Source organism: Magnolia sinica, chromosome 8 (assembly GCF_029962835.1).
Source record: "Magnolia sinica isolate HGM2019 chromosome 8, MsV1, whole genome shotgun sequence".
In the NCBI taxonomy this organism is placed as follows: domain Eukaryota; kingdom Viridiplantae; phylum Streptophyta; class Magnoliopsida; order Magnoliales; family Magnoliaceae; genus Magnolia; species Magnolia sinica.
This window is the reverse complement of record NC_080580.1, coordinates 62,110,227-62,135,683: the sequence shown is the minus strand read 5'-3', so window position 1 is coordinate 62,135,683 and position 25,457 is coordinate 62,110,227. Positions and strand designations below refer to the sequence as shown.

The 25,457-nt window shown below is 45.1% G+C and overlaps 1 protein-coding gene across 1 annotated transcript; it reads right to left on the bottom strand.

Moving 5' to 3' along the window:
* Positions 1–956: 956 nt before the first annotated feature.
* LOC131253363 (pyruvate decarboxylase 1) lies at positions 957–4,775 on the bottom strand. Its single transcript, XM_058254332.1, has 5 exons — positions 3,875–4,775; positions 2,468–3,118; positions 1,943–2,060; positions 1,657–1,845; positions 957–1,358 (listed from the first exon to the last, which is right to left on the bottom strand). The coding sequence occupies exons 1-5, from the start codon at positions 4,564–4,566 to the stop codon at positions 1,188–1,190; spliced, it is 1,821 nt and encodes a 606-aa protein (XP_058110315.1). The 5' UTR covers positions 4,567–4,775; the 3' UTR covers positions 957–1,187.
* Positions 4,776–25,457: the final 20,682 nt, after the last annotated feature.

The following is a 25,457-nucleotide window of genomic DNA, read 5'->3' as shown; positions in this document are numbered from 1 at the left end:
CCGAGTTAGCTCGCTTGACTCGAAAAAGCTCGATTTGAGTTGGTTCGAAGCTGAGTTTGAGCCAGAGTGGAACTGATTTTTTTGAGCTCGAAAATGAGTTCGAGCTGAGTTCAAACTGGCCCAGCTTGACTCGACTAGGCTCGAATCCAACTTGAACTCGGCTCGACTCAAATCAGTTCAGTGACTCGGTTACTTGGATATTGATGTTGCTCACTAAGTGTTTGATGAAATGACTCAAGGAAGTGTGGCCAGTGGCTAGGAAGGTATGTATATGAAACAAATACCTTTTTCAAAAATAAAAATAATTTTTTTTTATGTTGCTTATAAAGTGTTTGATAAAATACCTATAAAACGATTGTTGTTGTACGTAAAATAGTGAGATTTTGAAGGTGCAGTTCATGTGTTTGTGAAAATGTTGCACAGGCGAACTTGGCTTGACTTGGCCTGAGCTGTTGACCGAATTGAGCTGAGCTGGTCAGTCAGACTTGCGGACCGGGCTGAGCCGAGTTCAAGCTGGAGTCAGCTAGTTGTTGAGTTGAGGCTAGCTCAACTCGCTGTACACCCCTACCTTTAATCAAGGAAACTTTCCCCACATCAACTGTCATTCGAAAAAAACAAAAATCACTACTAAAATAAAGTAGTGTTGTCCCATCTTCTATGCAATCGAAACACATGCAATCATGGGGCCCACTGATCGCTGAATGAACAATATTAACCACCAATTCTCGAATATGGACAGCCACACATGCCAATGTACATCTATCGGTTAACTGGACCCAAAAAAAAAAGGTGTGTGCATTCATCCACTGGGCCACACCCCTCCCAGCTGCATGCTGCATGTTCAACTAACCTAATTTTTTGCTCCGGGCGAGTCACGTTGGGCTGTGATTGATGAAGGGCCTGGATATTACACAGGCCCCAAATCAATCCCAGCGCTTGAAAGGTACGAAACTGAATTATCACAAGCACGAAAGCTATTTAAAGAATTAATGAAAGCTTAAAGTGCCTAAGCAGTCGGACAATCAAGAAAAGAAGGTACGGAATAAACAAACGTGCCTCATGTATTCAACCAAACTGAGAAAGAAGCTCTAACTAAAGCATTATTATAGGACCCTATCCGACCAGCCAGATTACTGAGGATTTGACCGTCGGCTGTTGGCTGCAGACTCAGATCCGATGGTGTTGGATTACTGAGGATTTGGCGGTCGGCTGTTGGCTGCAGACACCCTCGATCCCCACTCCAACAGTTCTTTGCTAGTGTCGTCCTTGTGCACGATCACCTCGATGAAGCACAAGCAGTTCTTCATGGGCCCTGTCGCCTTCTCAATTGCTTCTTCCAGTTCCTGCTCGCAACGGACCTGCGTACAAGTGGAACCTCTAAGAATTACCAGTCTGGATGATTGAAGGGGGCGTTTGGAAGCACAATCGGATTGAATTGCAATAACTAGTATGATATCACTGAATTTTCGTAATTCAATTCACCTGTGTATCCAAATTTAGATCTAACAATCTAACGAGAGTACCCGAATGCATATCAGATTGAATTGCAACAACTAGTATTATATCACTAAATTTTCGAAATTCAATTCACTTGTGTATCCAAATGCAGATCTAACAAGTACCCAAATTTCAGAATGCTAAAAGATTCCTACTCACCTTGGCTGTCCAACATTTGCCTTCACCATTGTGGATGGCGTCAATCAATGCAGTGTAGTTCCAGTTCTTGATGACGTTGTACGGGCCATCATGGATCTCAACTTCGATGGTGTATCCCCCATTGTTTATCAGGAAGATTATGGTATTCTGCTCACACCTCAGCATTGTTGACACGTCTTGGGCCGTCACCTGTCCAACCAATCAACACCATTCCATCTCAATGAATATATATATATATTTTAACATTGTGGCCCGTTCATGTTTTAACTTCATCCATCCAGTTTACCTGAAAGCTTCCGTCGCCAATGCAAGCGATCACCCGCTTATTCTTTGCAGCCTGTGCATAACCCAGTGTCGCTCCCACTGACCATCCAATCGATCCATACTGCATTTGGAATTCATACCTGTAATGTTCCCATCTGCATTTCTTAGTTACATTCATAGAAGTGAATAAACAGAGGAGGAATGCCCTGTCCGCACAAACACATGGTCTAAAGTGGTATACGTGTGGGATCACTGCCTCTAATGAGGTGGACCCATGTTGATTGTTTCCCTCCCATATATTAGGCTAGTCCACTCATGGATGGGCCAAACAAGTATGAAAGAAACAGAGATATTAAATGTACAACAGTGGTACGATGTGTTCTTATGTGGTCCACCTCAGACGGCCAGGCGGGCCCCTGCTGGTGAACATGCTCATCTAGCACATGTGTACATGACAGCATGTGTGGAAAGCTTGTGTTCTGCATTTGCAGCTAATAAACATTCATCACAAATAGAATCAATATCAATGTGGGAAATTTTTACTTACCCACATCCCTCTGGCAGCTTCAGCTTCTGGCAGTTGAACCATGAATCACCTGTCTCAGCGATCACGGCCATATCTCCCGACAACATAGCCTGTATGTGCTTGAACAGGATGTTCACCCTCAAAGCCTCCTTGGGCTGCGCCTTGAGTGGGACCCCATCTGGGACAAAGATCCGATGGTAGTTCTCATAAGCAGTCGTGTTCCGCTTAAGCCTCTTGGCCAATGCATGGAAGAAGTCCTTCATCAGGATGCACCCAAATGTAGGCCCGTTGGCAATCACCACCCGTTCGGGCTGCACAATAATGGCCTTATCCTTCTTGAGGAGAAGCGAGTACCCCACCGAGCTGTAGTCATTGAAGATGGGCCCTGCAAACAGGTAGGCGTCGGCTGATTCCACAATCTCTGAGCAGAAAGCAGTGCTGACTGCACCCCAATATGTGCCAATGAACCGCGGGTGGTGCTCTGGCACCATCCCTTTCGCAGACGGCATCACGGCGATTGGATATCCACAGGCATCAGCCAGCTCCGTGAACGCTTGCCCGGCCTTCGCAACGCGGAGTTTGGGCCCACCAACCATGACTGGCTTCACTGCATTGTTCAAGAACTCGGCGGTGGCTTCCACAGCGGCTTCCAGTCCCATCTGATTGCTCAGTCTGCACACAATAAACAAAGACAGTTCGAATTCAGCACTAACCATTTCCACAAACAGTTGCAGGATTCACTACATGTTTGACCCATTGCTTGTTGCCCCAAACTGATCATCTAATGGGCCCCACCATGAATGAAGCATGATGCCACGGATATCACCAGACTGGAAGATCCCAACCCTTCAATGTGGTGGCTTGCAGATTGATTGGTTAGGAACCAGAATCTTGAAGTTTTGGGGAGATTTCATAAGGGCATCCCCAAAACATAGCAAGCCACATCAGATGAACGGTCTAGATTATTGAACCGTGGACCCCACATGTACCAATTACAAAATTCTGAACAGAGTATTACCCCTGCTGATAAGCATGATCACATACTTCCACTTTCTAAATTGAGGTCTTTATATGATACCTCGAATCAACCAAACAATGGTACCGTTAGGACAAATTTAGGTAATCTAAGACGTTGATCTGGTGGACCACTAGGGAGGGGGGCCATCCAAATATCTCCCCAATCGTATAATCCTAACCACCCAATGAGAAATGGACAATGCCACACACCGGTACATGTGGGTGGAATCATCCGGACCGTTTTTTTTTATTTATTAGGGCATCTTTAATCCACAATCGGAAAGATTATGCCCACTAGAATGTGGGCCCCACCATGTTCAATTTGCAGGGCCCAACAAGGCAGAATTTCGATGGAAAAACAGATGTTCTTCTAAATTATCATAAATTCAGTAAATGATTTAAGAGATTTACTTGGGAGCGAGGACGAACGGAACGGGCTCCCGACTGAATGTCGGATGGGGGATCGCCGGCAGATTGCAGCCAATGCTTATATAGACAGGCTTGCTTTCCTTGAGAGCGGTCGAGATGGCAGTGTCGATCAATTCATGGGCGTCCTCCAGATTGTTGACGACCGCTTGATAACACGTGACCGTCTGGAAGCATCGAAGCTCTTGGCTGAAGTCAGGCAGCCCGATCGTGTGGTGGAGGATCCGGTTCGTCCCATAGTCGTTTGAGTTGGGTCCGCCCACGATGCAGATGACCGGAAGGTTCTCACTGTAGGCGCCAGCGATGGCGTTGAGGATGCTGAGGCCGCCGACAGTGAACGTCACAACACATGCCCCGACACCTCGGGACCGAGCGTAACCATCTGCAGCGTACCCGGCGTTGAGCTCGTTGCAGCAGCCGATGTTGGTGAGGCCTGGCTCTGCAATCAGGTGATCGAGAAGGGTGAGATTGAAGTCGCCGGGGACGGTGAAGACGTCAGTAACGCCAACCTGGACGAGGCGGCGCGCGATGTGGCTGCCTAGAGTGGCATCCGGCATCGCGATGGACGATGGGTGGACGGAGTTCTGGATGGTGGACACAAAAGTGGGGCCAGGTGGGCCACCGACGTCAGTTTTGGCGGGGTTGCTTGAATCCAAAGATCCAATCTTGGTATCCATTTTCCCAAGAAATTAATTCTCAAAGAAAATGGTCTATTCTTGTGGTGTTTGATTTGAAACACGACTCTTGGAAAGAAGAGAAGAAAGGAAGCAGGAAGGACTTTTTAGAACGGAAAGAAGCAGTCGAAGGGTTTGATTTGAAGTAGGATATGTGGATTCTGGCCGTGGGGAGAGCAAGGATGTGGAGAGTATGTTATAAGGAGAAACATCGGCCAGGTTTATACAAAACAAGGGGCTGTTTAGTTGGAAAAATAAAAAAAAGACGAAAGTAAATGGGTTTTGAAGGCGGTGGAAAGGTTGACACATGGTGGGCATGTCTGGTTTGAATGGCCTAGAACTGTGGGACTGGAAAACGAGATTAACTTTGATACTCTCTCTGGCATGGCGTGGTGGTTGACACGCAGGCAATCAATAATTATACAATTGAATAGATGTATCTTAGATAAACCGTCCACATGATGTATTTCCACTTAGATGGCATATATACTAAAAATTATACTGATTTGTTTTTTTAAAACTGACGATTTATGGAAATTTAAGGGACGGTTATACTTAGAAACAGTTGGAATTCTAAATTCAAGAAACAAATGCTAATTGATATCGTGTTACTGTCTTTGAATCAATATTGGATTCGACTGCTGACTTCCAATCCTTAATATTGTGAAGGATGATAGGTGGACGTAACTTCTACTATTTAGTCGGTTTCTGTTAAGTCAAATTGCGACAAGTGTACCATTTCCAAGTGGCTGTGTATCAAGGATCATACACAGCTGGAGCATCAAATATATTACACGTTATTTGCGAGTAATTGTGGAACGCAGATTACGCTGTCACCCCCGGATTCAGTCAAATTTGTGCGACTCTGACGCTTACCCGACTTCCGTTTTGGAAGACTATTTTCGGACCATGTATCAAAAATGATTACAAACAAATCTCAAGTGGACCACAACACAGGAAACAGTTGCATGGTCATAAGAAGTTTTTGTTGATAGAAATTCAATCGCTACTGTGGTCCAGCTGAGAATTGAATCTGCCTCGTTTTTTTGGATGATTTTCTAAAATAAGCTGGAAAAAGCGATGGATGGAGTGGATGTACAGCGCATACATCAATGTGAGCCATGGTCAGTGTCACACCCACCGGGCTGGATCCCGGTCGCAGCTAATCCGGGCGCGGATTACGTACTTCCCCGCCTGTTCGGAGCTCGGGACAGGCAGAGGCTCGGAGGGCAACTGAGGGTCCACCGTGATGTTTTAATTTTAGGATTAGATTCTTACCGTTGAAAATTTTCTGGGGGACACAAAAGCTTTTTAGATCAAGATGATATTTGTTTTTTCAATTCACCCAGGTGTATATGACCGTATAAACAGGTTGGATGGCAAATAAAACACACGGTCGACCCTAAGAAGGTTTTAACGGTGGGCATTCTTAGCACCACTGCTTCTTGTGATGTAGCTCAATTGAGCGTTGGATCTATCGTATTTTTTAGTCAATATTCTAAAGTTATATGGAAAAATGGATGGACAGTTTGAATAAAATTAAAACATGACTGTGGACCTTCAGTGGACCTCAGAGCCTCCTTCCGTCCCAAGCTCTGAACAGGAGGGGATGTACGTAATCCGCGCCCAGCTAATCCGCGTCTAGTGGAAGCGGATTGGCTGATGTACCACACCACGCACCAGCTGTATAGCTGATGTAGGTACGTCTCGTGCGAAGATGAGCACTGACGCTCCTCGAGCTCCATATTGTGGGAACGGTTCAAAGGAGATCAAAGTTTCAAAGGCCCCACAGTGATGTATTTATTATATCTATACTGTTCATCTATTTTTAGAGATCATTTTAGAGCATTATCCAAAAAAAAATCATATCCAAAGATCATCTGGACCACACCACAAATAACAGTGGAGATAATGATTTTCACCGTTAAACAATTTGTAGGCCCCACAATAACTGTTATTTTATATCCAATATGCTCGGACAGGATTTCCTGCTAAAATCTTTCACAGAAAGTTCTTATGCTGGGATGCAAAGTAGGGGCCACCATGATGTTTATGAGAAATTTAACTCATTCATCCATTTTCTAAGCTTGCTTTATTATATCCGACTAAAAATGAAGAGGATACAAGACTCAAGTGAGCCGTACTAGATGGAACTGTGGGAAAGAAATGCATATAATTGGAACCTTCATAGGCTCTAGCTTGATGTTTATATTCCATCTAAACTGTTTACAAGGGCATTCTCACCGGGACGAAGTGAAAATACGAAAAATTAGACTGATACAAAACCTTTGTGGCCATATAAATGCTTCAATGGTGGTCACTAAATCCCTGCTATTTCCTCGTGTGGCCCATTCGAGTTTTGAATATACCTTATTTTTGTCCGCATGTCCTAAAATGATTTCTAAAAACAGATAAACGAAGTGACTTTCTCACAAACTTCACAATGGGCCCCACCTAGATTCCTTGCGTAGGAACTTCCTGCAAAAGCCTTTCGCAGGAAATCCGCATCAAATATGTTCATGAGGTCAAAAAGACATGAAAGAAGAGAAAAAACAAATTTCAGATTGATCCAAAAGTTCTGTGACCCCAAAAGGGTTTCAATGGTAGATGTTCAATTCCCCACTTGTTTTTGTAGTGTGGCCTACTTGATAGTTAGATTTGTCTTATTTTTCATCTCAAGCCTTAAGATGATCTCGCCAAATGGATAGACAATTTGAATATAACATATAATGAGACACAAAATTTGCTGAAGTCAATACAGCAACTATATAGCTGTTATGAGGTACACCGGCCAATCTGCTTCGATGTCTAGTTATGCGATGATGATTAGCTTTGGGCTAATCGACCAAGCACGTCAATTCTCCTAAGAATCATTAAAATATCTGAAGCATGATTCATGAATCCCGATCCATTGTTTGCCACAAATAATAAAATTTTATTATAGCAATGTGATTGGGTCACATCAAAATAGAGTGCAATTAATGTAATAGTGCTACCAATGACAAGATTGGCTGGTGTACCTCACATAAGTTATAGTTGTTGTATTGACGTCGGTGTGTTGAGCGTGCTTGATTACCAGGTATGTTATATATCCAAACTGTACATCCATTTAGCGAGTTCGTCTTAAGGCTTGACATGCATCTGGTGAGCTTGTCTTAAGGCTTGATACGAAAAATAAGACAAATATAACTATCAACTGGACCACACTGCAAGCAGCAATGGGGAATTGAACGTCTACCATTGAAACCCTTTTTGGGCTCACAGAAATATTGGATAAGTATGAAATTTGTTTTTCCTCTTCATTCAGGTCTTTGTGACCTTAGGAATAAATTTGATGGAAAGTAAACGTTATGGTGGGCCCTACGAATTTTTTAACCATGAAAATCATTATTGTTGGGGGAAAAATATAATAAGTTAATAAGTCGGCTTATGGAATAGACCAACTCTACTGACATAGCCCGGATTTACAAGGCGCCAAGCCTAGCCAAGGCCCACATGTCCAAAACCACAAGGTGAGACCTCCAAGGAAGTCAATACACCTTTAAGGATACTTAAAAGGGTCCTTCAGAGGCTACTTCATATCGACCCAGTTCATGGGTCGGCTATTAATCAAGCACAAGCCGACCAGACCTTAGATTAACCTTATTCTGACCTATCCTCTAGGTCAATTACAGATGTACCGTACCTCAGCTGATAGCCGACCGAAGGCCAGCCATCTACAGTCAACCACAGTTTGGTGGAGAATGAGTTGGCCCGCGTAAGCTATCCGAGCATACCGACACTCCGAGATCAGTTAATGATCGGCCGAGCTCCTCCATTAGTCGTTCCCATCTAAATGCATAGAGCCGAGACAAGGAGTTGGCACGATATCAAAGATACTCTTCCGAGATCCTCGGAAGAGTAAACCTCCGATTCCGAAAATCCAGGAGATCAAGGATCTCGGGATCATCATAGATAACGATCAATTCCTCTTAGGGAAAGTTGGATACACCACATGATTGTGTTTCTTCTATAAATAGAGAGTTTGCCCATGATGAAAGGTACGAGACATCCATCTCTCACCCCTAAACCCTTATTGCTAGACCCAGATTCCAAGCCTGACTTAGGTAGCGGAGGGTCCCTTAAACTAGCCAAGGTCTCCTTTGTCCTCTTCTTATGCAGGCACCAGGTACTTGAGTGCAACAAAGGGAGTGAGTCGGAATCAGCATTAAAAGATTGGTGCTATCTGTGGGAAATGACATTATCAAGTCATGTTCTATAATATCAACGCACTACGAGTCGCCATGGCAAGAGGGAAGAAGAAAGCCCATACCCCTCCAGAAGCAATTCCAATCGCAACCCTGTCACCGGCAGAATGCGGACCACAAATCATGGACTGACCAGAATGACAAGAGAGCTGCTAAGGCTCTCCAGCTCGTCGAGCCACTTCTGGCCTGTCCAGGTATGTACAGCGGGACACCGGAGGAAGCAGGTGACGTGATTCACTAGAAAGAGAGGTAGGAGATATGAGGGTCGACATGAACTACATGAAGCAGATGTTGGAACGGATGTAGCCTCCTCAGACGTAGCAGCCCAATTGGGGGAACAACGGTCGAGCGACGTCAACAATTCGTCGACCCTCGACCATCTGCCCCCTAGGCCGCTCCCTTGCCAAGCCAACACCAAGGGCCTCTTGAGCCCGTTCCAACTCACACCTCGGAAATGGCTCCACTACCCACTTTCGACCTTTGGCACGAGATAGATCGAAGGAGACGCAACCGACCTCTAGCTGAGGAAACAGCGAATAACGAAGCACCTTAGAAGGCCGCGTTCTTAGCTCTAAAGAAAGAGATTGCGGATATGAAGCAAAATCAGACGAGCAACGCATGTGGGTTGGAAGAGAAAGAATCACCATTCGTGGTTGACATAATGATTGCTCAGCCCCCAGATCGGTTTCGCTTGCCTGAAATTGCGTCATACAATGGGAAATCTGACCCTACCGAACATATTGAGTCCTTCCGGACTTATATAGAGATACATGATGCCTCAAATGAGGTAATGTGCCGCGCTTTTTTGGTCACCTCAACCGATGCTACCCGACTCTGGTTCAAACAATTGAAATCGAGGTCCATCAACTCGTTTGACGAGCTCAGTGAGGCCTTTGTCCCGAACTTCATAGGGGGTAAGAAAAGACTTAAAGCTTCGGCCCATCTCAATAATGTGATCCAGAAAGACGGAGAACTCCTTAAAGATTACATCCAGCGTTTCAACCTCGAGTCACTACAGGTCCGAAAATATTCAGATGAAACGGCCTTGAATTCCATTATGCAAGGGGTAAGAGACAAGTCACTTTGGCCGAATTCATGGCCTGATCGCAGAAGTACTCCAATGCTAAGGAAGCTAGAATCTTACGAGAAGCAGCTCAGAACAAAAGCTCCTCAGCTAAGGGATCGATAAGGAAGGACACTGAATCAATCGATGTTGGCAAAAAGCATAAGGAAGATCGGCCCCGAGACGAGTGAAGGTCAAATAAAGGACCCGACAACAAGTTCACCAACCGCATTCCACTCAATAAGCCCCAAGAACAAGTCCTGATGGAGATGTGATTGATTCGTTAACTAGCCAAATAAGTTACGAGGCAATCCTGATTGACGCAATAAAAATAAATATTTTCACTTCCACTGTGATCATGGGCATAACATGAGTGACTATTACACCCTAAAGCAGGAAATTGAGAGGTTCATTCGTGAAGGCCATCTCGGTGGGCACGTAGACCAGGGAGCCAACAGGGTTGTCGCATCAGAAGAATGCCCGACTGAAAACTGACCAATGGAAGAAATTCGAACCATCGTTGGGGGTCATAAGGGTGGAGGTGACTCAAACAACGCTCAGAAAACCCATACGAGAAACTTGAGTCGACTTTAGTCTGAGATCATAGTCCTAGCTTGGCCCTTAAAGGAAAGGAAACTGGAGAGATATAGCGTGACCTTTACTAAGGCAGACGCTCGAGGCATCCATCATCCACATGACGATGCTTTGGTTATCACTGTCACTGTTACTAATCGCAAACTCTTCAAGGTCCTCGTCGATACAGGGTTGTTTGTCAACGTACTATTCACTCAGGCGTTCAATAAAATGAGCATCGAACGGTCCGCATTGCGGCCCATCCGAACTCCCCTAATTGGAATCTCGGGCAGATAAGTTATGCTCGAGGGAATCATTTAGCTTTCACTCACTGCCGGAGACGCGCTGAATCAAGTAACAGCTATGGTCGACTTCATAATAGTCGACCAATCTTCGGTTTACAACGGTATCCTCGGCCATCCTTCGCTTTGTCTGCTCCAAGCTGTAGTTTCAACGTACCACCTTTCGATGAAATTCCCGATCGAGTCAGGAGTTGGAATCGTCAAGGGAGATTAGCACAACACCCGACATTTGCTACACCACTGCTTTAAAAGTTCCATCTAAAGTAGCAACGATTGAGTCTCTCGACTCGCGTGATGAAACTCCCAAATGACGCCAACAGTAGAAGACCTTGTCCAGGTTCCCCTGGATGAGTCTAATCCCTCCAGAACCGTTCGAGTTGGTTCGTCCCTAATTCCACTGCTGAAAGAAAAGTTGGTAGCCCTGTTGCGCCGATATGCCGACTTCTTGGCGTGGTCACATGAAGACATGCCCAGGATTGATCCTTCGGTCATCAGTCATCGCCTTAACATCGATCCATCTTTTAAACCGATCCGAAAGAAGCGGCGTGCCCTTAGCCTTGAGAGATATACTGTCATCAAAGAAGAGGTCAGCAAGCTCCTTAAGGCCAATTTTGTCGAAGAAGTGTACTACCCCAACTAGGTAGCTAACATTGCGCTTGTAAAAAAGGCCAATGGGAAGTGGTGAGTTTGCATGGATTACACAAACCTAAACAAAGCCTGCTCAAAGGATAGTTTTCCTCTCCCTAAGATCGACAGTTAGTCAACAGTATTGCAGGCAACGAATTACCTAGTTTTATGAATGCCTACTCAGGATATAACCAAATTGTAATGCACCCCTCTAATAAATAAAAAATCACCTTTGTCACCGACAAAGGTTTTTATTGTTACCGAGTGATGCCATTGGGATTGAAAAATGCAGGAGCGACCTATTAAAGGTTGGTCAATAAAATGTTCGCCCAACAAATAGGATGAACGATGGAAGTATACATTGATGACATGCTTATCAAGAGCATTAAAGCAGCCAAAGATGATTAAGAATATTCAGCGGTAACCAGAAGAATTGCCACGTTTAATTGCTTCGTGTCCCAAGCCATAGATAAATGTCTTCCCTTTTTCAAACAGTTGAAGGGTTGGCAAACGGTGAATTAGATAGAGGAATGCGAGATAGCCTTCCAGCAGTTGAAACAGCACTTGGGATCACCACCACTGCTCTCCAAGCCCGAGCCAGGTGAAACACTGCTGATCTACTTAGTAGTATCTGATGCAGCTTTAAGCTTGGCTCTGATTCGCCAGTATGAGGGGAAAAAGTTCCAAGTTTACTACGTCAGCAAAGCATTGGTCCCGACAGAAATAAGATATAAGACCATGGAAAAAGTGGCCCTTACGCTGGTTACCTCTTCCAGACGACTACAACCATACTTCTAAGCTCATTCGATTATTGTTCTAACCGACCAACCATTACGACAGATACTTCAAAAACCAGAAGCATCCGGACGCCTCACCAAATGGGCGATCGTGCCAATTGAATTTGACATCTAATACAAACCCCAAGTTGCAATTAAAGGTCAAGCAGTGGCTGACTTTATCGTTGAAGTCACGCAGCTGTCTGAGCTAATCGTGGTCGATCCTCACCAGGTCGATCCACTTGATGGCTCGGTTAATGCTCAGAATTTGAACAAGTCCGTTTCGATTACACCACCCGCTCAACTCCATTGGCATCTTTATGTCGACGGTTCTTCCAACTCCAAGGTAAGCGAGGCATGGGTCATCCTGGAAACTCCTGATCACACATTCATGCAGTATGCCTTGGGACTCAGATTTTAAGCTTCCAACAATACAGCGGAATATGAAGCATTACTCATCAGACTTCGTTTAGCGGCCAGCTTAGGGATCACTCACCTCAACGTATACAGTGATTCGTAATTGTTCATTAATCAAATAGTCGATGTCTATCAGACCAGGAAAGAGCGGCTGAAATCTTACCTCTAGAAAGCAAAGGAACTTATCGGCGGTTTTCAACACTGTGCCGTCATCCAGATCTCGTGAGCAAAGAATGCCCAAGTAGACTTACTGGCTAAGCTCGCTACAGCTAACGAAGGTGAGATCCCCAGGTCCGTCTTGATCGAGTACATTGTCAGGCTGAGCATCAATGAGACCGAAGCTGCAACCATACTCCCGATTGATTCGGAACCATCTTGGGTTGATCCTATCCTTCATTACCTTGAAGCAGACAAGCTACCAGAAGACCGAACTAAGGCTCGACGACTGAAGATCCGAGCTACTCATTATACTTTGCTCAATGAGATACTATACAAGAAAGGGTACTATGTGCCTCTGCTACGGTGCTTGCTACCAGACGAGGTTAGCTACATTGTGAGGGAGATACACGAAGGCATCTGCAGAAATCACTCCCGAGGGCGATCCTTGGCTCATAAGGTGATACGACAAGGGTATTACTGGCCAACCATCTAACATGATGCACGGAAGCTCGTCCAGAGCTGTGACAAATGCTAGAAGTTTTTCGTCATCCCTTAACGACCACCCAAAGAGCTCACTCCTATAGCCAGTCCGTGGCCTTTCGTTTAGTGGAGGATCGACATCATCAGACCTTTTTCCTATGGGAAAGAGTCAGACAAAGTTTGTTGTCGTTGTCGTAGATTATTTCACCAAATGGGCGGAAGCTAAACCATTGGCCAAGATAACCGAGCAAAAAATCACTACTTTATTTGAAAAAACATCATCTGTCGATTTGGTGTGCCTCGGACCATCGTCTCTGACAATGAGATACAGTTCGACAATAAATAGTATCGAGAGATGTGCGAGAACCTTGGAATCAGAAATGTATATTCGTCCCCGCACCATCCTCAAGAAAACGGCCAGGTCGAAGCCATCAACAAGATGATTAAACAACATCTTCGGACTAAACTCGATTGAGCCAAGGGAGCTTGGGCCAAGGAACTTTCAAAAGTTTTGTGGGCCTACTGAACTACAGCTCTGACCGCGAAGGGGAAACCCCGTTCTCCTTGGCATACGGGTCGGAAGCCATCACCCAAGTTGAGATCGGACTACTAACCGCCCGAGTAAGCTTGTTCGACAAACAAGATAACAAAAAACTCCTGGCGATCGACCTTGATCTCATAAAAGAACGTAGAGAATAAGCCCAGCTCTGGACGATCATCTGTCAACAATAAGTGTCATGATTCTACAATGCCCGAGTTAAAGTAAGAAGATTCTGAGTTGGGGACTTGGTCCTTCGAAAGACATTCTAGAACACTAAGGAGGTCGGCGAAGGCACGTCAGGACCTAATTAGAAAGGACCTTATATAATTGCAAACACCATCCGACCTGGCACATACTGATTTTAAGACTTAACCGACTAATTATAGCCTCACCCTTGGAATGCCGAGCATCTTAAGATCTACTATCCCTAAAATGATCAATGGGCAAAGCATTGCTCGACTTCTATTAATAAACGTACAAAAATTCATAACCATGTAGATCAGACAATTGGATGCAAGGAAAAAGTGTATTCATTGATTAGAATAAGATTTACATTGGGAACACATCATCATGTACGTATTACATTAATAGAGAAGGAAAGGTACAAAGTGTATAAGCATCGAGGGTCGGCGGTGCTCGAGGTTGCAAATGCTCTCGAGTTCAACGCTTGACATGCTTGAAGTGCTTGAAACTTAAAAAGGGAGCAGAAAGGATTTTTGCTCTGCAAACTTAACTTCAAGGCCCGACCGCCTCATTAGGAGCTAACTCAGGAGCAACCTCAGAAGTTGCCTCGAGATCAGCCATGATCGCCAAAGGACCGGCTGCAACCAACTCATCCTTGGGATCAATGTCCCCCTCGACGCTCAGGTCACCAGATCCTGACCCACTCTTGTCAATGCCAGAGAGGTCGAGCAGAGGAAAGCTCTCCCTCATTAACTTTACACACTTAGCATAACCATCTCGGTAAAGACGATCTCGCTCCTCCACAAAAGATTGGGACAAGAGAAAAGCTTTTACACCCTCTGCCCATCTCTGTTCCCACGCCTAATCCTGCTTAACAACAAGAGCGACCTTAGTCTCCGTCCTGAGCCAGTTCGCCACTTCACAGGCTCGGATGTACTCAGTGTGGCATTTGTCATATGCCACCCTAGCCTCTTCCAATCACGAGGCTAAGTGAGTATTCTCCATTGCGACAACACTAAGGGATGCAATTGCCAAGGACAAATCAGCAAAAATAGTGGTAGCTCGAGCCTCAGCGATCGCCAGCCGAGCCTTGGCCTCATCCGTGTGCTTGTTGGCTTCAGACAGATCGGCGCAAAACACAAATAAAAGAGTTATCATTGGATGGGAAAGCCGAGCGAAGAGCAGAATTTTCCTTTACCTCAAGGAGCATCCTCATCATTTTGGCGAGCGTCCGCTCCATGCAAGACTCGAAGAGGTCGGTGAAACCCTCCTCGGTCCCCTGACAACTCGTCCAAGGGAGAATCCCTTCGACGCTATGAAGGAAGCCTATCTTTTCTCCTTCGGCCGCCTCCCCGCTAGGGGGGCTCATCCCCTTCCACTTCCTCTCTCCTCTCAAGGACTTATTTTGCAACAGGTCCTGGCTCGGGAACCTCCTGATGCTCCAGAGGAACCGCCTTTGCCACCTCCGTACCCTCATCCGCAACTTCTATAACCGTCGGGGGTGGTTGGACAACCTTCCCCTAGCTCTTGGAAGCCGCCCTTTGCCGTTTTAGTATCAACCTGAGGTTCACTCCGAGGAGGAGCCTTTATCTTAGAAGGAGGACAAAGGGTTAGTCGAGCCTCAGACACCTCTGCATTAGAAATAAGAATTAACAAGCGTCAGTAAAAAAAAAAAAGGAGAGTGAAAATGAGAATTATGCCCAGTACTAATGCTCAGCTATGGGTCATACCAGTCGGGGCTAAATCTAAGCCCGACTCAAAAAGACGCTCTGGGTGGAGAAGCCTTTTACAACACCTCGTCTCCGGGTCCACTGCTCTCAGATCCCTGATTCGAGCTTTCGAGCTCGATCTAACTCCTGGACATTGTGCAGGGAGGACTGAAGGAGCGTAGTTGGTTAAATGATACATTAAAAAGGTTCAGCCAATCAAGAAGGAAAAATATCAAATGCTTGGTCACCTGGCTCAAAAAAAGCCTGAGGAACAAAGGACATGAATGACTCTGACCCGGCCATCTCTTAGCGACCGCACGAATGGCTCCGACCAGGCCATCTCTAGTGTTTGTTGGAGGAAGGAGGGTCGGTTATCAGCGCTCCTCCTTTCTTCTGCCAAGAGAAAAAGAAATACCAACCGGGTTGCTGAGAATTCGGCCGCACTTGGTACAGATGGAGGAACTCGTTTATGGTCAGCGCTGGCTGATCCATCTCAACCCACAAGATTGCACAACTGAACAAGTCCCTCCACCTGTTCGGAACAATTTACCTTGGATCCAAACCAAAAGAGCCCAGAAGATGTCGAGCAACATCCTGGAGCGGTAAACAAAGGCCGCACTGTAGTGCGACTTGAAAAATCACGACCACCCTCAGAGGGGGTCAATTGGGCAATTCATTCAGCCAGGAAGGCTAAGGCCGATAGAGTCAGGAATATGATATGCGACCCAGATTTGAAGCAGGTCATCCTCAGTCAAAAGTGAGGGTACTAGCCCCCTTAATCCTTCCTCGGCTGAAGCTTTGTTAGTCGCGGCTTCCTCGGCTTCATCATCCTCGTCCACATTAGGGGGATTGGGCCTACTTGGAGCAGTTTCTATCACTGCCCCCCGCCTAAGAGACGATTCAGATGTTCTAACAGATGCCACTGACCTCTACGCTGGGGACTCCATCACCCTTTGCAAATGTTGTAATGCGGCATCAGCACTGGCCACTATCTCTGCTAGCAACGAGGGTGGCTCCGAAGCGGCCTAAAAGCTGCTCGTTCCGCCCTTGTCATTGTATACTCCCTCTCGAGGGCTTACGAAGCTTGACATTGTTTAAAAACAAATAAAAGGGAGGGAGAAAAATGCTCACTAGAGTTTGCAGTGATGGCCGAAAAATGCAAAGAGGGCAGAGAAAGTGAAAGGACAAAGAACAGGAGAAAAAGAGGCGCAGAAATGGCCGATTCGGGGGGTTAGGGTGATCTTTTTATAGCCATGCCACATGACACCCGCATTAAAGGAGGAGCCGACTCGATGTCCCCTCGAGCTCCCCAGTCTGAAATGTGGCGCCATGCCATATGCTGTACGAATTCGTCATCAATTGCCTTGCCACGTGTCCACAACTCATTTGCGCCGACCATTGAAACGATGGCCTCTCGCTCATGCGGCCTCGAGAACGAAACCGACGCATGTTTAGGACAAGGCAGTCTACTTCGGTATTCGAGCTAGCCATCATACCAGCAATAACTGCTCTATTATAAGTTCAGACTGTGCATAATCTGACCCAACACCGATCTACTCCTTGGCCTCCATAGGTTGGCACAAGGAGTAAGGGGGCTCACTATTGGGGGAAAAATATGACAAGTCAATAAGTTAGCTTATGGAATGGAACAACTCTACTCACTTGGCCCGGATTTACTAGGCACCAAGCCTGGCCAAGGCCCACATGTCCAGAACCACAAGGTGAGACCTCTAAGGAGGTCAGTACGCTTTTAAGGATATTCAAAAGGGTCCTTCAGAGGCCGCTTCATACAGACCCAGTTCATGGGTCAACTATTAATCAAGCACAGGCGACTAGACTCTGGCTTAACCTTAGTTCGACCTATCCTCTAGGTCGATTACGGATCCGCCATACCTTAGCTGATAGTCGATCGAAGGCTAGCCATCTACAGTCAACCACAATTTGGCGGAGAATGAGTTGGCCAGTGTAAGCCATCCGAGCATACCGACACTCTGAGATCAATCGATGATCGGCCAAGCTCCTCCGTCAGTCATTCCCATTTAGACGCTTAGAGCCGAGCTAAGGAGTTGGCACGATATCAAAGATCCTCTTCCGAGATCCTCGGAAGAGGAAACCTCCAATTCTGGAAATTTAAGAGATCGAGGATCTCAGGATCGTCATAGATAACGATCAATTTCCCTTAGGGAAAGTTGGATATGCCACGAGATTGTGTTTTTTCTATAAATAGAGAGTCTGCCCACGGTGAAAGGTACAAGACATCCATCTCTCACCCCTAAACCCTTATTGCTAAACGCAGATTCCAAGCCTGACTTAGGCATCGGAGGGTCTCCTTTGTCCTCTTCTTGTGCAGGCACCAGGTACTTGAGTGCAACAAAGGGGGTGAGCCGGAATCTACATCAACAATTATCATTGCTGCTATTTGTGGTGTTGTCCATATGATCTTTGGAGATGATTCATTTTTTGGATAATGCCCTAAAATGATCTCTAAAAATAGATGAGCAGTTACATCACTGTGGGGCCATGTAACTTTGATATCCTTTGAACCGTTCATACAACTTGGAGCCTGAGGACCGTCAGTGCTCGTCTTCACATGACACGTACCTACAGCAGCTATATAGTTGGTGTGTGGTTCACCAGCCAATCTGCTACCGCTACCAACATCAATGATGATGTGGAATAATTACAATGTAAGAATACAGGAAAACTTGTTTATGGCAAGCTAAGGAAAATTCAAAATCCTCGAACACATAATGTGAAGCGCGCATGGAATCTAATCCGTTCATCAGTTGCTCTAGCACATGTCGGGACGTCATGAGAAAAATTAAGCTGATTTGAGACCAGGGACATGGAAGTTTTGGATCAACATGATATTTAAATTTCCCTTCATCATGTATGTCCTTTCAACAATTTACATTATTGATGTAGAAATCTAGTTAGCCTTCCCTGAACCTTCACGTACCTACACAAGGGATGAATAAAGGAGACCCTCACTTATGTAGGGGACCCTCCAATGCCTAAGTCAGGTAGGGAATCTGGGTCTAGTTGAGTAAAGGGTTGTAGGCTAGGGATTATGCATAACTTTCACCATTAGAGGTGCTTATATTTATAGTTGAGGAGAGGCGGTGGCGTAGGAAGGGCCTCCTTATTTAGTAGGATATCTTATACTTGGATTACAATCATATTATGAGTCATAATGACCACCCTAAATTCTCAGTTAAGATCTCGGGTGGATCTGTATTGCGATGGGCTTCCTAGATCTTCATCCAGGATCTTGGGCGGATGAGGTTGGACCTCGATAGGAGGCGGTCTGAGCTGACCTAAAGTATTTCAAGCTGGAACATACCGACGTGGGACATGCCGACCTGTTTCTTTAGTCGAGTGGTTGGGTTCCTTTCATTGAGGTCTATGGTCCCTCTGGCTTGCTGGCAGGACGTCGAGCTCAGCCTCATCTCCTTTTCGGCTTTATACCCAGAGATTGGGTCTGGAGTTTCTGTTACTGCATGGTTCAGTTGAGTGCATAAGGTTCTGACCTAACCTTTTCCTATTGGCCTGTCCATTTTCCCCATAACAGTAAGCCCCCTACTTCCAAGTTTACAAAGCAGGCTTGAGAAGTAGGTCTGATCTGGTCCGGTCAGGTTGGATCATTGTCTCCCGGGGTCTTAAGTTGGTCCCTTATTAATGTTGAGTTTAGGAGACATGCACAGGACTTGAAGCATGTCTAAAATCATGACACATAACACTCGAGATGGTATGGTCATGGCCTGAGGTCACATGCGCTATTAGAACGCCTTTTCGGTGTTTGACCAACGGGGCAACGACGCATGGCATGCATCTTGTCCTGGAGTCATGCGGTGAATGATAAGGATCTACAAGTCTAGGTGCGGGCGTCGATGAGCCATTTTGACTGCCGCATTGAAGGCAACATTGAATGATGTACGGACGATTCAGTTATAAAGGGGTTGTTTAGCATTAGGCGGGGTTATTTTCCCCTTTGCTCTTGCTGTATTTTCTTCCTTTAGCATTTGGCGATTTCCAGTGTACTCCCGACTAGTTCTCTGACGTCTTCTCAGGCGGGCCTTCTCTTTGGGTGAGCGATGTTCTTTATTCCCCTCCCTTCACCTTTTTCTTCTTTTCCGCTGAGTTTCCGGCGACTTTTGGGCCCACAATCATGTTAGAAATTCCTAGTCAGCAGGAGGGGACTCGTCGTGATGGTAGGGTAGATAATCTTCATCCCATGTTAAACCCACCATCACCCTTGATGATAATGAGCGACTGAGATTTCTGGGCAGCCTATGCATTGCGACTGATTGAGTGGTCCCCAGTGGAGCACAGGAGGAGGTGAGGAGATTGTCCTGACGATGGAGGAGACCAGTAAATCCTTATTGGAGCTTGAGGAGAGGGGACCAGTCAGGTCTATGCTGACGGAGGCCAACTTGGTGTGGATCAGGTTAGGGTATCGCATTCCAGATTTTGTGATACTCTAAGCTCCCTTATCAGGCGAGCTTCTTAATGAGATTCCAGAGGGCAAGGTGGCTATCTTCTAGGTTGCCCTTTAGTGTGACCTTAGGCTTCCCCTCCAAAGGATAATGAGGTGGGTACTTGTGCACTCGAGGTTAGCTCCTGGACAGCTAATCCCCAATGCTTGGAGAGCATTGGTGGGGTCATTCATCCTTTGGTCTGAGCTTGACCAACCCGAGTTGACCGTGGATGAGTTTCTCCACCTATACCAAGTGAAATCCAACCCTCTACATGAGGGCTAGTATTATTTCTCCTCCTAGCGGGGAACTGGCAAGGCCTTGATCATGGATGTCCCGACCTCCAATAAAAATTGGACGAACAAGTGGTTCTGGGCATCGGGGGAGTGGGAGGCGTCAGGGATTTCCAACCTGCATTCGTGGGCTCCGACCTCTTTCTCCGAGCTAAGTTAGTATATCTAGACTTGAATCTCTATTGCTTAGTTTTATTTTGTCGTTGTGCTTGGTCTGACTGATGTTTCCTGTCAGTTGTTCCCAAGTATCCTACTGTGGTGGGTGTGGAGGTTCTTGCTTGGATTGTAGGGGCTAGATCGGTGGAGGCTGGTCTGAGATCTTAGAGGGAGCTCATCACGCCTAAGTTTTTACTTAAATTAGGTCTTGACTCGTCTTTAACAGGTATATCTTTTTGATGTGTTAGAAATGCTTGACCACTGGGGCTCTAAGTGCAAGGCACCTTCTGCGGCTGAGGTAGCCCAAAAGAAGAAGAAAAAGCCGAGCATGAAGACGAAAAGGGTGGTCGATCCTCCGTCTTCCGCAGGTCAGAGGCTTCTGTTGATATGTCGACCTTGGCTCATACTACTACCTTTCTCGAGACGGCTGAGGTAGCCTTTAGGTCAGCTTCAATTACTGAGGCAGAGGTTGTTGGGGCCCAGCGGGCCGTGAAGATAGAGGCCAAGCTACCCTCGCCTCAGGTGAAGGGCCCAACTAGCAGTCATGGAGGTGAGGGCCAGAGGCCTCTCAAGTCGGCCAATGCCACAATAAAGGGTCTTCTACATTAGGTGGATTGACATGTCACTAATGCTGAATTCACCAGCACAATGGACATGCTGCCAGACGGGGTCGTTAGCCAACTAGCGAGGCTCTTCTTCAAGGTAAATTATCTTACTTGAGATGGTGGTCTTCATATTGCCTTACTTTCTTTTGATCTTGTCTGATATTATTATTTTTGCAATACGCTCCCTCCCTGCTTAATGTGTGCCGTGAGATGTTACGCTTCAAGACGGAGTGCAAGCAAGCGAAGGCAACACTACTGTAAAAGGGGGCTAAGGCCAAGTAGCTTGGCACTAAGGTTAGGAAATTACACGCTGAAGCCGAGCAACTTCGTGAGGACGTTAAATAACTTCACTCTTAGAATGTTATCCTAAAGGCTTAGGCAGAGGGGTCGACGACCGAGCTGGAGGCGTCGAAGAATATTCTTACCGACGCTTTAGAGAGAGGCATTCAGTGGAAGTCTGACCTGAGGGATCTGAAGCACTTCCATGATGCGAAGATGAAGGAGGCCCAAGCTACTATCTCTTCGGCTTGGGCGGTGGTTGTAAAGGAGTTCAAGTCATCCAAGGAGTACACGGAGGATAAGGATGCCCTGTACGGCCTCGGGTACGAGAAGTGCCTCGAGGACATCAAAGGGGTGCATCCTAAGCCTGACCTCTCAGCTTTTGAGGTCGATTTTGATTTTGAGGCACCTCTAGAGGACTCGCCTTCTGAGCAGCCCCCTTTAGTGTCGTGATTCCTTCCCTCCCCTTTTTTGTTGTAATCTCCCTTTCTCCAATGTACCCTTTACAATTATTTTTAATGAAAGGATTTTTTTTTATTACAATGGTTGTCATGAGTAGATTAGTTAATCTTATGATAGGTAGTTGGGCATTCTTTGGGTTGGGCTGAGGTTGGTCCCTTAGTCGTTTATTTTGCGAATCTATGATTCTGGGTCAAATACTTTCATAGGTCAGATACTTTTGGATTTTAAAAGTATTATTCTTACTACGAGCTGTGCGGTTTATGTGGTGGCTATAGTTCATGGCCCGAACTCTTTTTTAAGGGTCAGTCCATTGGTGAGGGATGTTCTTTCCTTGCATTACAGGGGGCCCTTAGTAGACTTCCCATAGGTTGGATGTTTGTAGTGAGGAAACTAGGGAGAGATGTTATCTCAAGATCAGGATTTTTATTATGATTCCAACATTGTAGATTAAAAATAGTGGGAAAGTAGACTTTGCGCTTAGGCCATGTTGGCCCCTACGCTTAGTGGATTTTTAGATGGTCGACATTCCATGGATGTGGCAAGAGTCATCCTTCCAAGTCCTCAAGTCAGTACGACCTTGGTTGGCTCCTACTTGTTACGATGTATGGTTGTTCCCATTTTGGTCCCAAGGTTCCTGAGCTGGGTTCCTTGGTATTCTGGAAGGTTTTACGAAGGACCAAATCTCCAGCTCGAAACATCCTCGTCTTCACTCTAGAGGTTCTGCGACCTTGAGTCGGGCTTGCTCTCTTCTTTCTTCAATAAGGTCGAGATCTAGTGACATCTATTCGGAGTTCTGTCAATCATTGTAGGAGCGGGTCCGAGCAGTCGAGAATCGAATTTCGATTAGGATAACGACCTCAACTCCAAAGATCAGGGAGAAAGGTGATTCTCCAGTGGTTGCTTGAGCAGTTGTCCTGTATGCCCAGAGGACGTGGGGAAGATATTCTACTTAGAATCCTTTCAATTTCTCGAGCTTTGTTCAGAGATGGTTCTTGATGATCTTGTTAACTACTTTGACCTCTCCATTAGCCTGCAGGTGTCGGGGTGACGAGTAGATGTTTCATAAGGTCGAGATCTAGTGACATATATACGGAGTTCTGTCATTCGTTGTAGGAGCAGGTCCGAGTAGTCGAGAATCCAATTTCGATTAGGATAACAGCTTCAACTCCAAAGGTCAATGAGAAAGGTGTTTCTCCAGTGGTTGTTTATGCAGTTATCTGGTATGCCCAGAGGACGTGGGGAAGCTATTCTACCCAGAATCCTTTGGATTTCTCGAGCTTTGTTCGGAGATGGTTCTTGATGATCTTGTTAACTGCTTTGACCTCTTGTAAGTGCCATAGTTTATAGCCTTTTGTGTTGTTAAATTTGTGGTGCCAAAGACACTGTTATGAAGCTTGCATCTGTGAAGAACAATGCTCTACTCAAGATCAACTTAGTTTAGCAAGCACTGTTCACAAGTCAAGAATCTCAAGAAGCTTTCAAGTTCAACCTCAAGATCTCAAGAAGCTTTCAAGTTTGAGCTCCATCAAGACTTCAAGCTCCATTATTTTCAAAGGTCACTCATCTTTAAAGTTTCAATGTCCTTACTTCACTATTGAGGTATGGCTGGCCTTAGGTTGACCTTTAGAGAAGGCCATTTTGGATACATAATTCATATGTTTTACATAAGTGAGTTTGGTCTGTTCTAAGACTAGTCCTGAACTTTGTTTGACTAGTCCTAACACTGCTTCGACCTGTCTAAACATTTCCTGGATCAGTCGTAAGTTTGTTATAAAAATCAAAAATTTTCTATTAGGCTTCGACTAGTCCTAGGGACTGTTCGACCAGTCGTAGGAACAGTGTCGACCGCATCTTTGACCAGTTGTAGACCTACAACTCAAAGAATAATTTTAAAATTAGACAACCTATGACCAGTCGAAGGGATCCTACGACCAATCGATGGAGACCTACGACCAGTCGTGAAACTGTCAAATCTTATCGCGCCCGAATTTTCAAATATCTGTTGGTTCTACGACCAGTCGTAGAGGTCCTTACACTAGTCGAAGGTGTGATTTACTCACCTATAAATAGAGCACGAATCTCAAAATAAAGAAGGCAATTCAAATTAATTTAATTCGGTCTTCTGAGAAATAAGTCGGTGCTCCATTTAAGCTAAGTGTGCATATTTAATATTCTCTTTCTTTAGCTTTGTTAATTGATTTTGTTTGTTGCATTCCAATCTAATCTGAAAAGAGGAATTGTTGTTTTCCTTTTTCTGGAATCAAAATCAATTAGAGCTAGCCCTTTTGTTTTAATTTAAAATCTATTAGAACCTAGAACCATTATAAAGTGAGTATTGGACATTGAACTTTGACATTCAAATCTCTACTCCGACTTGATTCTTCTGGGCTGCTATAACGAAGGAGAAAATCAGGTATTTTACAATTTGTGTAATTTACATTGTTTAGTTTTATTTGAGGTTAAGCCAGAAAAATCTCAAAGTTGTTGGTTATCTAAGGAGAGCCAGAAAACTCAAAAGTGAGGGTTTTTGAATTGTGTAAGCCCTCTGAAAAAGACACAATTGTGAAGGTTTTGGGTGAACCTGTGAAAACCTATTTGATAGTGAACGCTAATATCCCCTGTGTGAGGATATTAGGATTTGAGTAGTATTCTATGTGGTTGTTGTTTAATAGTTGGTGAACACACAGGCGAACCACTATAATTCTTTGTGTTGTGGATGTGTGATTTATATTTCCTATCTTTTATCATTCAGAATTGTGGAATGTACGTGTGAATGTGAATGTTGTAATCATTTCATTTCAAGCACAGTGGGGAATGTTGTAATAATTTAGATTTACATTTCAGCATTATATTTTTGCTATCTCATTATTACGTTGAGCTTCAATTTCTCTGTTTGTTCTAGAAATAAGGTTGTCCTACCATAAACTTTGGCTTTTGGTGTAAGGTTGTCCTTAGAACAATTTTTATTTCTATTTCTCTAATTTTTGCTTTCCATTCCTATACTGTGATTAGTGTATAGTGCTATCTATTCTTTGTTTCATATTCCGCAGTATTTAAATTTAATTTGGCATAGTCCTATTCACCCCTCCTCTAGGACATATAGCTTGGCCATTTCACCTCATTATTAGCCTGCAGGTGTCAGGGTGACGAGTAGATGTTTCAGATCCTAAGGTTTTTGCACATACCTCAGAATTGGTTGTTTTCGAATTGTTTCCCATTGTTCAAGATGATCATGTGGGGGATTTTATACCAGTATATGATGTTCTTCCAGATGAAGTCCGTAATTTTCTACTTGGTAATTTTGACTAGGGGCTTGGCCTTAGCCCATTTAGTGAAATAATCTACTGTGACGACTGCAAATTTAGTCTGTCCTTTACTGGTCAGTAAGGGGTTAATGACGTCAATCCCCTATTGGGCAAATGGTCATGGTCTGGTCATAGGAGTTAATTGCTCAGGAGGCTATCAGGGTATTGTCACGAATCGCTAACACTTACCACATTTCTAAAAGTATTGCCTGATGTCTGTTTGGATGGTTGGCTAAAAACAC